General features: G+C 45.4%; 2 protein-coding genes across 2 annotated transcripts; both read right to left on the bottom strand.

Moving 5' to 3' along the window:
• Positions 1-973: 973 nt before the first annotated feature.
• Gpr135 (G protein-coupled receptor 135) lies at positions 974-2524 on the bottom strand. The gene has a single exon (XM_052186794.1). The coding sequence runs from the start codon at positions 2460-2462 to the stop codon at positions 1089-1091; it is 1374 nt and encodes a 457-aa protein (XP_052042754.1). The 5' UTR covers positions 2463-2524; the 3' UTR covers positions 974-1088.
• A 5003-nt stretch (positions 2525-7527) lies between these two features.
• On the bottom strand, positions 7528-18890 carry L3hypdh (trans-L-3-hydroxyproline dehydratase). The gene is made up of 5 exons (XM_052185686.1): positions 18129-18890; positions 14468-14637; positions 12321-12443; positions 12101-12238; positions 7528-9077 (listed from the first exon to the last, which is right to left on the bottom strand). Exons 1-5 carry the CDS (start codon positions 18634-18636, stop codon positions 8952-8954), a joined length of 1065 nt encoding a protein of 354 aa, XP_052041646.1. The 5' UTR covers positions 18637-18890; the 3' UTR covers positions 7528-8951.
• Positions 18891-18954: the final 64 nt, after the last annotated feature.

Raw genomic sequence — 18954 nt, 5'->3', positions numbered from 1 at the left:
AACTACTTTTAGAATTTCGTTTTGGAATCACATTTGGCAGTTAAAGGCTAAATAAGAAAGCCAATACTAAATGTATAATATGTATGTATAATATATATACCTACATACATATTTAGCATCACTTACTATATTCAAAGACTATGACTTCAAATTACAGTTTGGGCTCTATAAAAAAGTTACCCCAATAGAGAAAAAATTTTCTAGTGTGAAAGTTATTATTATTATTATTATTATTATTATTATTATGAAAACATTTGGAATGGCATCCATACAAGCTATCAAACAGGAACAGTTTAGAGGAAGGACACAGCTGGAGTTTTCCAAGGCAGATAATATAAGTGTTAAAATAGGCTTAGAAGAAACATTGGGTTTTTTTTATGTGTAATATTAGTCTTCTGTTTAAACAATCACACTATGTTCACTTTGCCCTTTGGACCACTGAATTATATCTAGTAATAAACGACCTTTACAAACTCCAGAAGTAGTTTAAAATAAGCTCTAAATTTAAAATCTTGCACAAAACTTCTGGGAAGGAGGGAGCATCAATATGGGTAATGACTTTTCTGCTCTAAGCACCCAAGCAGGTTGGACATGCAGGCTCTGGAATCTGAAGTTTTGTTGAATGCTGGTGAAAGTACAGGGGGCCTTCAAACAGATCCAAGGGACTTAGGTCATTAAAAGCAAAGCAAACAAACAAAGAAACAGTATTGAATACAACTGTTAAGTTCAGTGCAGTGATTTTTGTCTCACAGTGTGATTCCTGTAACATGAGCTCTTTAGTAACTGTTAATATTTTTTTTTTGTTGTTGTTGTTGCTTTTTAGCACTTACACCTTACAGTGCTTGGTTGTGTGGTTTAAGATTGTTTTAATTTTTTGCATTTCACATTCTCTTGGCCACTTTTAAAGAAATGGAATGTTCTTTTACATTTTACGTTTGAGAATGAAGTGGTAACTCTCCCACTTCTGTTTTTTTTTTTTTAGTTTTAAATGTTTGGCTTTATGAAATAAATGATTCTCTTCGCATTTCCACATCATTCAGTGAGAGGGGTGGAAATTTGCTATTACAAGCTGTCCACCCCAACCCTTCTTAAATGCTACTGTCCCTGGTTTCAGGTTTATGCTGTTTGCCGACTTCCATAACTGGGTCTGGCGGGCCCTCTCGGAAGAAGAGCACAACTGGGTTTTTCCGAGCCCACATGACCACTTCCCCTCCTGACCCACTAGCTGGGTTGGAAGAAGGCATCCTGCTGCAAGCCCCAAGCCTGTTTGCACAGCCATTTCCAAGGCGATTGCGACTTCTGGCCTGAAAACCTAGGCCTTGGCTAGGCAAAAAAGCATCCATGTTTCTAGTCCTGTACCCCTCTTCGCGGTTGCGTCCTAGGAGTATGGAAATGTTGGGGTTGCGGATGGCATATATGACCGGGTTGATAGCTCCATTGGCCCAGGTCAGCCAAACAGCTGCCACATTGAGCAGCGAGGGAGCCTGCGTGGCCTGACCCTGCCGGGTCGCAGCCAGCAGCACCAGGAAGCAGTAGGGGCCCCAGCAGCAGATGACGAAGATAATCATGATGAGCACGGTGGTGGCCGTGCGCACCTCGCTGAAGAAGCGCAGCACGCGCGCGTAGGTGGTCAAGGGCCGCACGCGCAGGTCCGACAGGCGCACGGTCTTGCAGATGTGGTAGCGGCAGAAACACATCAGCAGAAAGGGCAGCAGGTAGCAAGCCACCACCAAGCCCACGCTGTAGGCGGCGCCCAGCTGCGCAGGGTCTGGGGAGGTTCTGTAAAGGCAGCGGTGGAAGCTCTGCGGAGTGGGAGGCTCCCGGGGGGCTCGGAGCAGCTCCCAGGGCAAGGAGAAGCCGAGTGCAGCTAGCCACGCGCCGGCCAGCAGTTGCAGCGCGCGCCGCCGGCCCAGCTTGTCCCGCGGCGGCCTCACGATGGCGCAGTAGCGGTCCAGCGAGATGAGGGCCACGCTGAACGTGGACACGATGCCGAAACACGAACTGAAGAAGCGGCTGGCCGCGCAAAAACTGCGCCAGGGCCCCGAGTCCCCGGGCGGTGCGAATAGATCGAGGAAGGCGGCGGGTAGGCAGAGCAGCGCGGTGAGCAGGTCAGATAGGGACAGAGACAGAATGAAGGCGTTGGTGACCGTGCGCAGCTGCCGATGCTTCACGATCACCCCCATCACCGCGCAGTTGCCCAGGCTAGACAGCAAGAAGATGAGCAGGAGCACGAGTGCCTGGGCCGCCACCGCTGCCCCGTGCCATAGCAGAGGTGCCGGTCCCCGAGACCCCGCCGCCTCCAGCCTGCCAGCATCGCTCTGGTTTCCCAGCGTTACAGTGGCTACGGAGCTGAACGACAGCGCGGCCGCAGTGGCCGTGGACGCCGCCTCTCCCGGATGCGCGCTACCGGGCAAGGCTGCACTCGCCGCTGGGCGGCCAGGCGGCCGAGCCTGCTCCTCCATGGAGTCCCGCGCAGGCCGCTGCTCTGCTCATCCCGCAGCAGGGTGAAAGGTTGTGCGGACCAGAACGGCAGCCGCGGGGAGTGGGTGGGACTCGGTCACCACTCGGGACTGGTGGAACCTTGACGTGGATTCCAGGCGTTGCTGAGGGAACCGCCCATTTACGCAGGAGCACGGGGCGGGACGTGTGCCGGGTACCCCCAGAAAGGCGAGCCCACATTATCATCTCCTTTCCTAGCTGGAGGGTGACCAAGCCGCGGTTCTGCTAGCCTGAGAGATGGCATGTCTCACCTCCAGCATCCTGACAGGCCAGAGAAAGCCAGACCACCACGCAAATGATTGGCGGTTTCAGTTGAGGTGCAAATGATTGGCAGTTTCAGTTGAGGTGCTCTTGCTTTCCCTTCCAGCACAGATGCTCTAGGGGAGGCCTTTTGGGCAGGGGAGGGGATGTTGCTTGGGCGTCTCTGGCATACACTGGTATGATAGGAAAATAGTCCACACCTGGAGATCTTGAACGGGGTGGGGGTGGGGTATTCCAGTGCCAATGTATTTTGAGTAGGCAACAGAATCGGTCATATTACAAGTGACTAGTTACCAATCTCAGTTTCAGACAGTGTAATTGCTTTGGGGTGAGAACCAAGAATTCATATTGGTAGTAATGATGATGACGATGGCCCAAGGGCCACACTTTGAAAACCAGTGCCGTAGCAAATTTGTTTCATCAGACTCCTTGCCGATGTTGAACATCCCTGAGGTTACCCCCCCCCCCCCACACACACACACTTAAGCCTGTTTCTGAACAGCTGTTCTCAAGGACTGGCATGTGGATCTAGGAGGGAAGATGTCATCTACTGTTCAAGGGCCCAGACCTCTGAATGGTAACTGGTTAATGCATGGGGAGAGACAGAAGGGGGTCTCTGGGATGTGGTATGTGTGCCACATAAGGCAGTACCAGTCACCAGCACTTTGGTGAATACTGACTGAGGAGAGACAGGACCAGGCTGCCCTGCATCTCCAGATTGTGGCCTTGAGTACGAAAGGCTTGATTAAACCTTCTGGATACCTGTGTTCTTTAAAGTGACTGTTTGCAAAGTGTGGGGCCAGGGCCAGCAACATCAGCACTGCTGAAGAACTTGCAGAAATGCCAAATCTACTGATCTGATCCTTGGGAGGAGGTCCAAACTCTTGAGCTTCAGTAGGCTCTTCAGGGGAATGCTAACACCACCACAAGCTCAAGAAAGTCTTGAAGAATCACTAGGACACTTGCGGGTCTTGGGATCGGTATCAGTACTTACAGGGTTTATTTCAGTGTATGCTATAAGAGCCTTAGAGTGTAAATACAAGTGCATTTAAGGATTTCTCCGACTCAGCCTTACAGAGTCTGGGCTACATCGTCACGTTGGCGTTCTTTGTGGGTGGGGCTGTTCCATGCAGAGGATGCTTGGCAGCATTTTGTATCTACTCGGTGGATGACAGCAGCTGTAACAATTAAACATGTTTCCAGAAATCCCCACATCTCTTTCAGGCAAAGTCAACCCCATAGGACAACCATTTCCTAAAATTAGACAACCTATAGGTTGTGTAGTAAATACGATCTTCAACCTAGTTTTAGGAAATAGCTAATAAAGACCCTTGTCCCAAAAGACTTACAGTCTTAGGCAAACATAGATACATTACAAGGAGATGAGTGTTGTATTTTAATATGAAATCCCATCTCATTGCTAGAGAAGTTGATAAAGACTTTTGCTGCCAAACTACATAGGATTATTGAGAGGGGGGAACAGATAAGAAGAAGAGATACAGTGAATGCAAACATGACAGCAAGAGGTAAATGCTGACATTGACAGTGTCAGAATTCTAGGCTACAATGCAAGGGATGCGGGAGGAGGTAAAAGAGAAATATGCACGGTTTTCACGGGACAGCATTTGTGTGCTGTACTATGGAGAATGAACGTCATGGAGGTGTGGTGGGTTGAATACGCTTGGCCCAGGGAATGGCAGCATTTGGAACTGCGTGTCTATGGGTGGCTTTATGATCCACATCCTAGCTGCCTGGAAGCCAGTCTTCTCCTGGCTGCCTTCAGATGAAGATGTAGAACTCTCAGCTCTTCCTGCATCATGCCTGCCTGGATGCTGCCATGTTCCTATCTTGATGATAACGGACCGAACCTATATCGTAAGCCAGGCTCAATTTAATGTTTTCCTTATAAGAGTTGCCTTGGTCATGGTGTCTGCTCACAGCAGTGAAAACTAAGACAGAAGGTGTGAAGAAACTATCAGTTGACCTTTGTCAAACAAGGCCCACGGTCAGGGACATGGTTCAAGAGCAAGAGGGACCTCACGCCATCCTGGTTCACTTCTTTCCTTGTCTGGTGCACAGTGTCTTCTCTGCCAGTTTCTCTGTTCCTACTGGAGCCCAGTCCTTACCCCCTTACATCCTTATCTCCTTTCAGAGATGCTCTATTCTAACCCTACATCCTATTTCCTAAAGCATGAATGGGATAACTTAGGGGCAGGTCAGTGAATGAAAAAGAAAGGAATGCTATATAGAATGTCTGGGGCAGTTAAAGGGGTCAAAGCAAGGCAGGTGAGTGATATAGTTAGTAAGGCACAATGGTACATTTTCTGGTGTCATCTCAGTTTGACAGTTGCTTGTGGAGGCCAGTTCCATCCTGTACCCAAAGGACAGACTTTCTGAGTATTTTAGGGTCAAGAGAAGTTGCTTGGTAAGGGCCCACTCATCTGTGAAACTGAGCTCCATCAGGTCATTAAGGTAGATTTGGCAAAAAAATGTTTTGTTACCAAAGGGGGCGTCTCCAAGACATCCCAGAATATTAGAAAAAGCCCTATCAAGTCAAATCTGCATTTTAAGACTTTAGTTGAGTAGTTACCTAGAAGTATGAACATTGCTTTATGGAGGAACAGTATACAATGAGTGGCTTTTGAGGGTTGAAAGGTAGTCCAATTCTTCTTTTTTTTTTAATAGCCAGAAATCTTGAATTTATTTATTTATTTATTATATGTAAGTACACTGTAGCTGTCTTCAGACACACCAGAAGAGGGCATCCGATCTCAGACGGTTGTGAGCCACCATGTGGTTGCTGGGAATTGAACTCAGGATCTCTGGAAGAGCAGTCAGTGCTCTTAACCGCTGAGCCATCTCTCCAGTTTTTTTTTTTTTTTCCCTTTTGATTGGATATTTTCTTTATTTACATTTCAAATGTTTTCCCCTTTCCAGGTCTCTCCTTCAGAACCCCCATCCCATCCTTCCTCCCCTGCCTCTACAAGGGTGCTCCCCCACCCACCCACTCCTGTCCTCCCACCCTGGCATCCCCCTACACTGGGGCATCGAACACCCTCAGGCCCAAGGGCCTCTCTTCCCACTGATGTCCAACAAGGTCGTCCTCTGTCATGTATGCATCCAGCACCATGTGTATTCTTTGGATGGTTGTTCATTCCCTAGGAGCTCCAGGGGTCTGGCCTGTTGACACTGTTGCTCCCTCCATGGGGCTGCTAGATTTGGAACAAGAAGAGGGTATGGGCTGTGGCTCACACAGTTGCAGTATCACATGCAGTTGGGGGCTGAGTATCAACCCAGTGGTCTAGGGAGTCTCACTGGGTCAGTGTGGGGGTGACCCTTGCACCAAAGAGTTAGGAATCCTGCTCTCACGTGTAGACTTGAGTACAAGGCCAGCACAGTCCACCATGGGTGTGATGAACCCTGTGACCTGACAGGCCAAGCAGTTCTACCTGACAGGCCAAGCAGTTCCCAGAGAGTATGACACAGAAACCAGACAGTGGTTGGATACAGGAGGAGAGTGTATCTAGGAGCTTGAATCCCAAGGGGGAGGCATTGGGGCGGAAGCACGATAAAACACAGTCAAGATTGCTTGTTTTATCATCTTTAGATGAATACATTTAAGCACTCAGGTGGTGGGTGCTGCAGTCTGTTGATCACGGGAAGCCTTGCGATGGACTGGGTTGCAGGGAGCAGTATCTAGAAGCAGAATCAACATTGCTCCCATCTGATTGCCAGAGGAGGTGAGGTTGGTTTTTGTAGTTTCTCTCTCTGATTCCGAGGGAGGCGGGGCAAAGGACAGGACAGATTAGAATGGTGGGTGTTAAGCATTACTTGTTTGCTGGAGTCACACAGCCTCTGGAGTGAGTCAACATGCTTGTCCAGCATCTCCTTACCATATACACATGGGATGAAGCCATGGCACCCCTCAGGTGAGGCAGAGGGCTCTACCCTGAGGCAGTGGATGGAGGATGGACTATCTGTACACAATTCTAAAACAAGAAGAAAGACCACCAAAAGCCATCCCTTCCTTATTACTTCCAAAAGCCAAGGCTTTCTAACTGTCATGGATAAAGTTCTGCACCTTTGGTAGCCATGGGATACCAACAGCAGTGTGTTCTTTTCAAGAAAAGTATGTGTATGTGTTTGGTCTTATTAATGAGACACAAGATTAAGAGAAAATAGTGGTTCTACTTTTATTTCTTTAAATCTAGCACATCTCCTAATCTATGGAAATCTAGTCACACTGAGTTAGTAAGAGTGCCCCGTTTTCCTTTGAAGTAAGTCATAGTTTTGACACAAAACCACAACTACTTGGGGGTGATGGGGAAATTAAAAAAATATTTATATTTTTCTTTAAGTTTGGTAATGAAGTTTTAGACACCCCCCAAAATGGGTCAATAAAGGCTTGCTGGGTGAGACCACCACTTAGCATGGATTAATTCAGCATCTAGTGTGTTCAGAACTGAAGTAATACCAATACATACCTCACAGAAGATATACCAAATTTTCTGAAGGCACCACAGTTAATGTTTCAGTTTAGGATGGCAGACAATGATCCATTTTATTTTTAAAAGACAGGGCCTCAATCTATTGGCTGACCTCAAACTTTACAATATTCTTGGCTCCACTTCCCAAGTGCTAGGATTACAGGATTACAGGCATATGCCCCCACACCTGGCTTTCAAGCACTGTTTTTTGCTTTGGGTTTGTGTGTGTGTGTGTGTGTGTGTCTCTCTCTCTCTCTCTCTCTCTCTCTCTCTCTCTCTCTCTCTCTCTCTCTCTCTCTCTCTCTCTGTGTTTGTTTGTTTTTAAATAGGCTCAAAGGTAAGTATTAACTGCCATGAATGCCAGTAATGAGATTTCTTCATGTTCAAAATCTACCAAGTAGGTGATTGTTGAGAACCAGGCTGATCCAAGGCTTTCCCAGAGGCCTCCATGAAAAGACAATAGGAACCTAGTTAATGTTCCTGCTCAGGGACAAACTTGGCCAAGTCCAGTCTGGGAAGGGGGCCAGGGCCTAGAAAGAATTAAAGGTTTCCGATCCTGGAAACTTGGCTTTCCCCACTGAAGAAACTAGAGTTATCAGTCCCAGGGACTCTGTGTGCTTGGATTGTGATGCCCTGGGGTATCTTGTGCTTCTTTTGTGTAGCACTGCTTGGCTAGCTTCCTGCTGACTTTGTCCCATTGGATGATAGCTTTCTGCTGGCTCTATCCCATTCCCCCTCCTCATCCCCAAATAGCATACAAGACGGCGTACTTCTTAGCTAAACTTGCTTGGCATAAGATATGGCTTATGCAACATTTCCTGAGCCCACCTTTTCTATCTTCTTTATCTATAATCTTCTAGACTTTCAGGGCCCTATCAGTTAACAACAACACACCAGTCAAGGTCAGCTGATGGGGGCATGAGATTCATTTCACAAGATTTATAGATTAATTTTTACTTCACACCTTACTTCACACACATTATTTCAATAATGTAGCTTGAGGTTGTAGAATCAATTCTTAGAATCAGTTAAGGAACCAAAGGAAAAACAATCACCTGATAACACAATCAAACTACCACCCCAAACCAAATAGCACCATCTAAAGAGACCGCAAAACTCTGGTTACCAGTTGGTCTTTGCAGCATTACTTGGTAACTTTGTGGCACTTGGATACCAGCTGGTGTAGATAATGGGGGCTTTGTAGCAAAACCAATACCCCAGCAGCAGCTATAACAATGTCTGTTAAAGAAGCTGACTGCTTTTGACCCTTCCAAGATTATTTATGCCGAGTGTTGAGAACATTATAATAGCTCACCTCAATGAGCATGGCGCTTATAGATTGCTTTATTTCACTCAAACTAGAACATTAAAATAACAAACTCCCAACATCTACTAGTATAGCTGAAGCTAGCATTCAAAGAAAATTACAAGTATTGTCATTCCCATAGCATAGACTATGTATACTAATGATCAAAAAGTTTCTGGATTCTTAGCACTCTGTTTCCCCATTAGTGACATCTATGCTCAAAAGGTTGCCAAATAGGAAGTATAATATTTTACATTTAGATACAATGTACTGTTTTAGAAAGTATAAAAATTAGCCTATAAGTATAGCTGGGTACTGATTTGCACACGACACAGAGAAAACATCATCAAAAGGTAATTACTTTCTAAGGAAAACCTTTAAAATGTATGAAAAAAAAATCACTTGAGAAGAAAGCCATCCCTTAGTGGGTCACCATCTTCCACTGTCAGGTTTGCTGTCCCCGTGTAATGGGCTTGTCCTGCAACTTCCACTATGACAGCTTTGAAATCTCCACACTTTGCTTCCTGAAAAAGAAGACAAAAGGAGGGTACTAAGAAACTCCTCCAGGCCGGTGTCACTAAGGTTTGCCTCTTCAGTCTAGAGAAATCTATGTGTCGATCCTCAGGCACAGGAAGGTTTTGAAGTGAGTGACAAAGTCAGATGTGTGTTTTAGTTAACCTATCCGGAAAAGGGGATACATGGGAGAGGGTCTAGAAGCTCAGAAACCTGCTTAAAGGGAACTTTAGGCTACACAGCAACATTCCGTCTCAAAAAAAGAAAAAAAATTTCTGACTCTTAACTGATACCTGGAGTCATAAGGCAGCATTTAGCGGGGAGGAGAGAGGGAATGGAATTGATAGCCTGACAATGCAGACAGATAGCAGTTTCTAGCTCAGACGTGTCTTATTTATGCCACTAACACAGGTGAAGAAAGATAGCATGGTGTTTTGAATGAGGATGGCACTGTGGGCTCAAGTATTGGAGTGCTTGGTCACTGGTTGGTAGAATTGTTTGGGAAGGATTAGGAGGTGTGGCCTTGTTGGAGATGTGTCACCGGGGAAGGCAACCCTCAAAAGCCTACTTCATTCTCAGTTCTCTCTCTGCCTTCTGCCTTTGGACCAAGATGTAAGCCCCCAGCTACTGCTCCAGAGCCTTGCCTGCTTGCTCGCTACCACGCTCCCGAACATGACAGTCATGGATTCTAGCCCTTTGGACCTGTTAGCCTCAAAATAAATGAAATGCTTTATACTTTGCCTTGCCATGGTGTTTTATCACAGAAATAGAAAAGTAAGAGAAAAATATGTGTGTGTGTGTGTGTGTGTGTGTGTGTGTGTGTGTGTGAGGAGGGGGCAGGGAAGAAGAGAGAAGGAAGGGAGGACAGAAGGAATTTTAATATGCAGAATTTAAGATACTTAGATACAGATACTTAAAGATGAGTATAGCAAACTGTTCAAGGGTTAGACTGGACAGATCTAGAGAGTCCACAGGACAGGGGTGAAGGTTTGAGACCTATCTCAGCAGATGGTCAAGAACCAAAGTCCAGGAAGTAGACAAAATTGTCCAGTGGCATCTAATTGGAGAAAGAAGACTAGAAGGAAACTGAGGACCCAAATCTGGGATCACCTAACTGGGAGCACAGGGGATGAGCGTTGGAAGGTGCTGTGCCATCCAGGGTCCAGCAAGGCACCGGGCTCTTTCCAGTGAAGGTGTGCAGTGCAGTGAGGAACCAGCAGATGTAAAGTAAATCGCTGTCAGTTTGCTTTGAGTACGAAATGTTCCCCATGGGTTAATGTAAATATTGAACACTTGGCTCCCAGTTGGTGCTGCTCTTTGGGGAAACAGTGGAACCTTTAGGATGTGGAGAGCCACTGAAGGGAATGGGTCATTGGGGGTGGTCTTAAGGGTTTATAGCCTAGCCCGCTCCCTGTTCACTGTGCTTCCCGATAGATAGATGGCTTCCTGCCACAAGGCCTTCCCAATGTACTGCTGTGTTCTCTCTGCCATTATGGAAGATATTCCTTTGAACTATAAGCTAGAGTAAAACCTTCCATTGGGTATTTGGTCACAGCCACTATAAATGTTGCTAAGTACAAAACCCTTCCTGTGATCTTTGGTTTTCTAATTTTTAAAATAAGAATAATTGAAAGTAAAAGTAAATGTCAGGTATTAAATCAAGATACAGCAGTTCTACTATGTATCATGTTTGCAGTGTAGGTTGGACCCAGGGTCCTGTGTTTGCTGAGCAAGTGCACTACCTCTGTGGTGGTTTGAATGACTATGTCATGGCGGGGGGGGGGGGGTGGTGGTGGTGGTGGTGGTGGTGGTGGTGGTGGTGAGGGAGGTATTTCTGAGGTCTCAAAGACTCACACAACTCACACAGTGCTCTCTGCCTCCTGTTTGCCATCAGAGTTGTGAGCTCTTAGCTGTCCCTACTGCCATGCCCGTGATGTTCTCTAAGACTCACTTAAGGGTTAAGTGAAATAGCATAAAGTTCTTAGCTTGGAAACTGCCACACAAAACCGTGCCCAGTAAATACTCTAGGTTTCTATTTAAACTCAATCTCAGATTCTGAAGACACATTGTGATTCGTATTATTACATACAACATAGATGGCTTGTATATTATAAAATCAGTGTAAAATGTGGATTCTTAGATTAAAGGTAACTCAGTATTCAGGAAAAAAAAAGTTTAAAACTGGCTACAGTAGGGTGGATTGCTCCCTATGTTAACAGGTTCTCCATGAGTATACTCATTCACTAATGTAGCTTCTGTAGCAGGTCTCATTTACTGCTGAGTAGATTCATTGTTAGCACATTTGCAATTTGATTTAATTGCAAAAAAATTCTATTTTTTACAACTCACATCTTTTATATACTACTGTATGAAGCACAACACATCCATACAACACATCAAAACCTGCAGAGGCTCCAAACTAATATAGTACTTCTCAAATATTTCAGTCTCAGGATTCCTTGACACCTTATTATCTGAGGACTTCTAGAAGTTCTTCATGCATGTTCTATCTCTCAGTACTTACTGGGAATTAAAGACTTTTCTTTCGTGTTTTCACTTAAAAACAAACCAGTTACACAGTGATGTGTATACACACTTTTTGTAAAGTGTATATAAAGATAACAGTATGCCAAAGAGTTATAAAGGAGAAAAGTAGCATTGTTTTGTATTCCTGCGAGCCTCTCTCGTCTGTCTCAATAGAAATAGCTGCAATCTCACCTGCTTCTGCATTCAATTATTCACTTGGTTAGGATGTCACTCATCACATTGCCTGTGGGGACACAGTGACTACTTCTGAGAGAGTGAATGAGAAGCAACCACGTCTTAGTTTTATCACAAACCTATTTTTTGACCCATGACTTAGAGGTGCAACACTACACTTTGAGAATTGATACCCCAGTTGAACACAAGCTGCTTTTACAGGTCTGCTTTCAAATGTTCCTCTGAGAATACAGTGAAGAAACGTATCCAGCACCCAGATCCTGCCTTTTCTGCCTCAAAAGACATTCGCGTATAAGGAGTCAGTGCCACTCACCCTCACAGCACAGCCTGTGAACACAGAGCCAGTTGCGCTGCTTTTGAAGGCTCTGGTCTTGTTCAGCTGCAGAAGCCCCTTATGATACTGCAGGGCAACTCTGGCCGTCACTCCCGAGCCCGTGGGGCTTCTGTCGACCTGTTTCAGAATCGGTAATCACAGGAATGTGAGTTTGGTCTATTAGTTGCATGTTTGAACCTAACAATCACAGTCTTGATACCTGTTCATCTGCAAACACGCAGATGTTGGTGGTGGGCTCCTCACTATAAGCATCTTTTCCATCTGTCAAGATGGTTCCATACAGAAAACCAAGGTCTTCACTCTCAGGATGGTTGATTTTAAACTGCAAATAAAACAACCAATGTAAAAGATTTTGATTCAAATTCATCTTAAGAAATAATGTCAACAATAGACTCCTAGTCATAATCTTGTCAATGCATATCATTTTTAAAGTTACCTTGTAGAATACGTTTGCAAGTAACCACTTTCTTTTATGTTATTCTCTTGATAAAGTTTTATTGGCAATTATGATTATCATGCTGAGCTCCTGCTGAGGAAACTGTTCTGAATCTAGCCTTAACTAAATGCACAGTCCTATTTTATGTGAACACCCAGCACATACTCTGTGTGAAACTCTGAATTCAGGATGGGGAGTTCCCAGGCTCACTGCCTGAGCTCAGGCCATCATGTGGAAGGGGAGAATGTGGGAAAATCCAGCAGAGTAAAACTTTTTAAAAAGAAAGTGAAAAGGATTCAGAGACTACTGGTAAGTAAGAAACAACTGGATGAAGAAGGAAAAACAACAAAATAAAAACTAACTAGCAGGTCCTTGAAAAGCAGTGACTGCACACAGAGACACATAGCCCAGGACTATCAGTGCGAAAGGATATCCAAGCCAAAAGAATCAGTGCTTCCAGTCCTTGGGAGGTCTAGTAGTTGAACTTTTCCTGGATTTCTGTGATAGCAATGTCTGAGATCGATGTAATCATCGTATCTGATAGTGATGTCTGAGACCACCATAATCATCGTATATTTATCACGTGCCACTTAGACCTGAATTCCTACAGTCCAGTTTGTCAAACCAAGATAAGGAGACCTGAAAACTATTTTTCATTGCTTACAGTTTCATGTTGCCTTCCACTACAGCACACAGCGTGGTGTGCTAACTCCTTCCACTAGATCAAGATCCTTGAATACTGGTGTTTGTCCTTCCTTTGGGCCTCTCACATCTAGCTTAGTGTCTGACATATGCAATACTTTCTTCTTAAATATATGTTAAAAGACTAAGGTTCAACTTAGAGAACATTAACTTTGGACCTTGCTCTACAAAAGATCATTCCCTAAATCTCCATTGACAGTACGGATGGCCTGGCCAACAGCTGACAAAGCAGTTCCTCTGCCCAATGCTATGATGCTGGGACTTCCATTCTCTCAAAGTACAGAGACTCTGGGTTTTCTCAGAGCCCGCCCACTGCCATCGTGCCCTGCCTGAGCAGTTCAAGCTTTGACAGAAAGCTCAAAATTGCTCCTTTTATTAAGAAAACGATGGAAGAAAAAAAAAATGAGGCTTTTTTTGGTTTCGTCAAAAACTGAAGTTGAATTATTTTGTGTTTTTAAAACTAGTAGTTGTCTCTCTGATAGGACAGAAAACTGATACAAATTAAGAGTGTTAAAATTTGCAATAAAATAATTCTGCATATTTGTAACAATAGTGCCAGAAAAATGCTAATTTCAAACAGCAATATCCTGCATGTTTTCTTTTAAATATATTTATTTTATGTATGTTTTGCCTGCCCTATGTCTATGCACATATGTGTCAGGTACCCAAGAAGCCAGAAGAGGGCATCAGATGGTTATGAGATGCCATGTGGGTGCTGTAAATGAACCTGGGTCCCTGCTAAACCAGCCAGTGCTCTTAACCCCTAAGCCATGTCAAACTTAAGCTTTGTTAAGTGAGCTCATAATAATGATCAAAATAAGCATATTAAGTACAATCATGCTATCTTTATGGCTATTGATCACATAATAAAACATTCAAACTCTGTAATGTTTTACCTATATGTTCTGACTCAAAGTACATTGGCAGAATTGTGCTAGAAATGAAAAGAATAGAGTCACTTATCACCTAAACTGACTTGATTTTAAAAAGCAGGAAAGCCAAGGACACCTGGTGATAAGGTGACAAATGCTCTCAGTATTAAAGCTAGGATTCCCAAGCATCAAGTCTGAGGCCTTTAGGCTGAACACTGTTAGTATGAAGAAATATTTAAATGTATCTGTGCTAATTTCCTTAACGAATGTGATAATTTGTATTTGTCCAAGCCACAGAGGGAGACATTCGTCACCCACGGTAGTACTGGGACTGACCTGTGCTTTTACCGCTCCTGTCAAAGCGCTCGCTGCATCCACAAGGTCCCTCGTCTTCGCAGAACACACATCAAGTCCTAATTTTTCTGCACTAATGAATGCATAAAATGCCCCACCATATGCAATGTCCACCACCACCTTTCCATGGCCAGGAACATTCACCGTGAGGTCTGAAATAGGCATTTGCAGGTACGTTTGTTAGGGGGTTAAAAAAGAAACTCATAGTTTTAATTCTGTTAACGTGAAAGAAGAGACTTTCATAATGAAAAGAAATGAAGCTGACATCCATTTCGAAGTGTCAGGTAAAGGAGGGCTAGGTGCATTTCCCAGTTAATGGGCTGGGTACGCTAGGATGTATCTGGATGATCCAGTTCTTCTCCATTAGATACACTGTCTGTTAATCTACTTCCAGGCTCTTTTGTAGGAAACACAGAGTGACTAAGAGATGGGGAAACTCTGGGACATCCTCCTGTGAACACTACAAAGGAATACATACTAATGGGGAAGGCCTTGAGGAGGACTTGAAAGGTATTCACAAACTGGTTATCTTCAGTTATAATGCCAAACAATTTTTTTAATTGATTTTTTTTTTAAGTATCTGGTTCTAGTAGCACATGCCCATCCCACTCACACAGGGCTCACAGATCTGCACAACCCCTGGCTGCTGCTGTTCTTTTAAAATCACTTATGTGGGGACATTGGAAATGAAGAGACTCAACTAGAGTACATCCCAGAGACATTGCCTACACTAGCCCCTTAATTACCTCAGCACCAAGAGGCAGGTGCTATTATTTAAGATACTCCCGCTCTTCTGAGATGCCCACCAAATAAATGGCAGACCTTGGAGCCAAATTCAAAAGCAGCTGACCATGAAGTCTCAGCCCGCTCCCTGAAACCTGTAACCTGTATTGAGAATTCAATCCAAAATCTAAAGTCCTTCCTTCTGTCTAAGCAAGCTTATCACTGGGATTTTAAATTGATTCCCTTCAGGCAACCCTTAGGGCACACTTACCAGGAGATTAAAGAGTTACAGGATGGATAAATAAAACAGCCTTCCTTTGAAAGTTCAGTTAGACAAAGGATAAAATTTCAAATCTACTACATTCCGTGATATGAATGAGGTTGGATACGTGAGTTTTCCAGAACATCGAAATATATCTTTGTGAACTGCAGACTGTTAAGGACGAGAGGAAGACAGCCTGCCAGGCTTTGGTTTGGATCCCGGCTCTGCTTCTCAGAACAGTGTTGCTGCCCTCGCACAGAAAATGGAATTACTGTGCCCCCTTCCAAGTGTTGTTTTGAGAATTCCATGCAGTAACACACAGCAAGCACCAGGTACAGGTTAGTAGGCGTGGTGAATGTTAATATGAAAGCCAAAGTTTAATTTCTGATCAGAATGGCAGTCTCAAGAGGACCAGATAGCCACAACCGCCAGTCTGCACAGTCTCCAAATTCCATCAATGCGGCTACTCATTCGGTCACTATCACTTACAGTCTACTGTAGTAGACCCCCTAGGGTACAGTGAACAATATAAAGGTAATTTAGAGTGTGTGTGTGTGTGTGGTACAGTGAGCTCTGGGTTGGGCTCACCTCCCAGGTGAGCACTGGTGACAACTTCAGTTCACAGATGGTGACTTTCCAACACAAGGCCACTGCGGTGGGAAGGGGCAGGCCAACACTCTTCAATCCCACCCCCTGGCTTTTATGTGCTTCCAGGAAGAGGATGTAGGAGTTCCTTTTCCTCGTGCCTCAGCAGGACCATTCAAGTCCACTAACTTTCTGCTGTCACATAGGAGTGCTGTGGGGAAGTATGGTATCTAAAGGTCTAGTTATCCCTCTTTGTTAGTGAACCAGAGACTAACACACAGCTGCTCCCGCTACTGCTACCCAGTTGTAGGGTCTCATGAAGTGGATTCCTTTTAATCTGATGCTTGAGTTGTTTAGGGAGAAACTAGGTAGCCAGCTAGTTAAATGGCTGGTCTTGAAAAACTAATAATAATAATAACAATAATAATCATCATCCTGACCTTAATCATTATTATTATTATTATCACTATTACTATTATATCCTAAATCATTTCCCCCAAGTGCCAGTCTGGACGTGATACCCACACTCTCACAGGGCATCAAATTCCTCCAAGGCCTTCCTCATCACAGGTATTTCCTCTACTGAGGCTGCCTTAAGCCTGTTCTGCTACAGTATCATTCATGCCCAGGTTGACCCAGAGTGTAATTATTCAGGGAGGATCAAGATCAGATTTTCTAAGAATGCTTTGCACAGCTTGAAGACTTGGGAGAAACACAGTGGTAGGTAACCTTATTCCTGGATTGGCTGAATTAGCTCCCGGTTCGCTTCCAGGCAAGCATTACACATCTACAGGGATAGAACTCAAGCTGGCAGGTGTGTCTGACCTGCCACTGTGGCAAGTTTCATGCCGGAGCGCTATGAAACCCAGAGATAATAAAAAACGAACTGTTAAAAAATGTTTTAAGTAAGTGAACATTTTATGGAGGGCATCCTGGTCAGATGGGCCCTGCAAGTTGCAGGCTGGATATTCTTGCTACAGGGACACCCGGGATGATGATAAAGCAGCGTCTGCCAGGTGATTGTTGAGAGGGACGCTCCTCTTTGTAAATGCTCTGATTATGCAGATTACCTGCTTAGTCAGACAGCAAAGGATCTATACTGCAGAACCCAGAAACCCTGTTCATGCGTCTGTATCTCCAGGAAACAATCCTACATATCTTGAAGTCTCTTGTTTCTTGATGGATATTTTTTCAGATATTTAAAATTCTACCAGCACTCAAGAAGTCAAGGCAAGTGGGACAGAGGACCAGCCTAGTCAACACAGAGATTCTAGGGTTCCATTCCAGCCAGGGCTACACAGTGACACCCTGTCTCAAAACAAAACAAACAAACAAACAAAAAAACAACCAACACCCATTAACTTTAAAAACATAGGATTTTAAGAATGTTTCATACCCTCGTTACTAACCACAAAAACCTCTGAGATCAAATGAAGGTATAGACTCAGTCAAGGAGTTTGTGAACTTTGCCTAAGGTTGCATGGCTTCGAGGGGTTGCGGTGTCCAGCCAAGGACTTTGTTTCTCAACAAGGACAGCAATAGTTTTGCTGACAAATTCAGTTCCTTCAGAGTCATTTAGTTCTTCCCCAAAGCCAGGTGGTCTCACTGTGTAGCCCTGGCTGACCAGGAACTGGTGTCCTCCTCCCTGCAGAGGGAAGGCACTTAACAGCTGAGGAAAAGAGAGGTCACGTTCAGTAACTTATTAAGAGTAATATGCTTACCAAGCACATTCTAAGCTATACTCGAACTCTGGTGCACACCTTGTTCTTTGCTCCTTAACTTCGGTCTACTGTGAAGTGTCTACGAATGCCTGACAAGCAAGGAGTCAGGACATTAAAGGAAACAGAATTCTTCCCCATTCCACTCTAAGCTCCCCAGGCCTTGGAGGATGGATCTGCTCAAGAGAATTGCATCTCCCAAACCTGCAAGGCAAAGACACTGAAGCGTGTCTGTAGTAATCTGGAATTACCTGTTTATTAATGGCAAGGGCAGGCAGAGTGGGTTAGTTGCGCAGAGCAGTGGTTAGATTCGTTGATTGTGTCTCCACGGGGTCTAGTGGGTCTCACCCTTTACCTGAAGCCAGGACAAAGGCTGGGACGCTGTGGAAGCGCACAGGGCCGCAACTGCGGCCACCTTCACACTCCACGAAGGCCGTCACCAGCCCACAAGGGCAGTGGATGTTGACCCGGGCCTCTCGGGCGCCTTCTTGGGGAGCGGGTACCAGACCGAAGTCGAGCGCGAAGCGGCCCAGCGCCAGCACCGCGTGGCCGCACATGGAGCTGTAGCCTTCGTTGTGCAGGAACAGGACGCCTAGGTGCGCGTCGGGCAGCTCACTGGGCACCAGGATGGCCCCATACATGTCCCGGTGGCCGCGGGGCTCGAACACAAGCCGTTGCCTTATGTAGTCGAGGTGTTGACGCATGTAGCGCCGCTTGGCCAGCAACGTGGGCCCAACCACCTCCGGACACCCGGCGTGCACGATGCGCAAAGGTTCGCCGCCTGTGTGCATGTCCACCACCGATAGTGCTGGTGTCTTCGGGTCGTGCGGGGGCAACCGGGTCACTGCCAGCGCTGCCTCCATTGTCTGCGTCCAAGGACTGCCGCACCGCACCGTGTTGCTCTCTTCAAGCTGGGGAGAAAGCGTCAAACCCAACGGGAGAATGCGCAGAGCCGGTGGCAATCTCTGGGCCGAGCTGGCGAGCAGAGACCACCCAGCAACAAGCGCCTGGAATTTTAGGCTGGGCGTGCCCGAGCTAGCTGGGTTCTGAGTTAAACACACAGCAGGGGCGGGCCTCGGTGACAAGACAAGGGCTTAGAAAACTAGCCCCCCAAATGGGGGCGTGGCTCCAGAGGCTTGAACACACGGAGGGGGCGGGGCTTCGGAACTTGCTCAAGAGGT

Source organism: Apodemus sylvaticus, chromosome 6 (genome assembly GCF_947179515.1).
Source record: "Apodemus sylvaticus chromosome 6, mApoSyl1.1, whole genome shotgun sequence".
In the NCBI taxonomy this organism is placed as follows: domain Eukaryota; kingdom Metazoa; phylum Chordata; class Mammalia; order Rodentia; family Muridae; genus Apodemus; species Apodemus sylvaticus.
The sequence above is the reverse complement of the archived record's forward strand: the minus strand, read 5'-3'. Positions and strand labels throughout refer to the sequence as shown.

Bases quoted from the DNA above. Each gene is read 5' to 3' on its own strand.
- Gpr135 (XM_052186794.1), bottom strand. From the start codon at position 2,462: ATGGAGGAGCAGGCTCGGCCGCCTGGCCGCCCAGCGGCGAGTGCAGCC.
- L3hypdh (XM_052185686.1), bottom strand. From the start codon at position 18,636: ATGGAGGCAGCGCTGGCAGTGACCCGGTTGCCCCCGCACGACCCGAAG. The intron at 14,638-18,128 runs GTAAAGGGTGAG...TGCCTATTTCAG, and splicing joins AGCCTTTGTCCTGGCTTCAG to ACCTCACGGTGAATGTTCCT. The intron at 12,444-14,467 runs GTCAGTCCCAGT...TTTTATTTGCAG, and splicing joins CAGGAGCGGTAAAAGCACAG to TTTAAAATCAACCATCCTGA.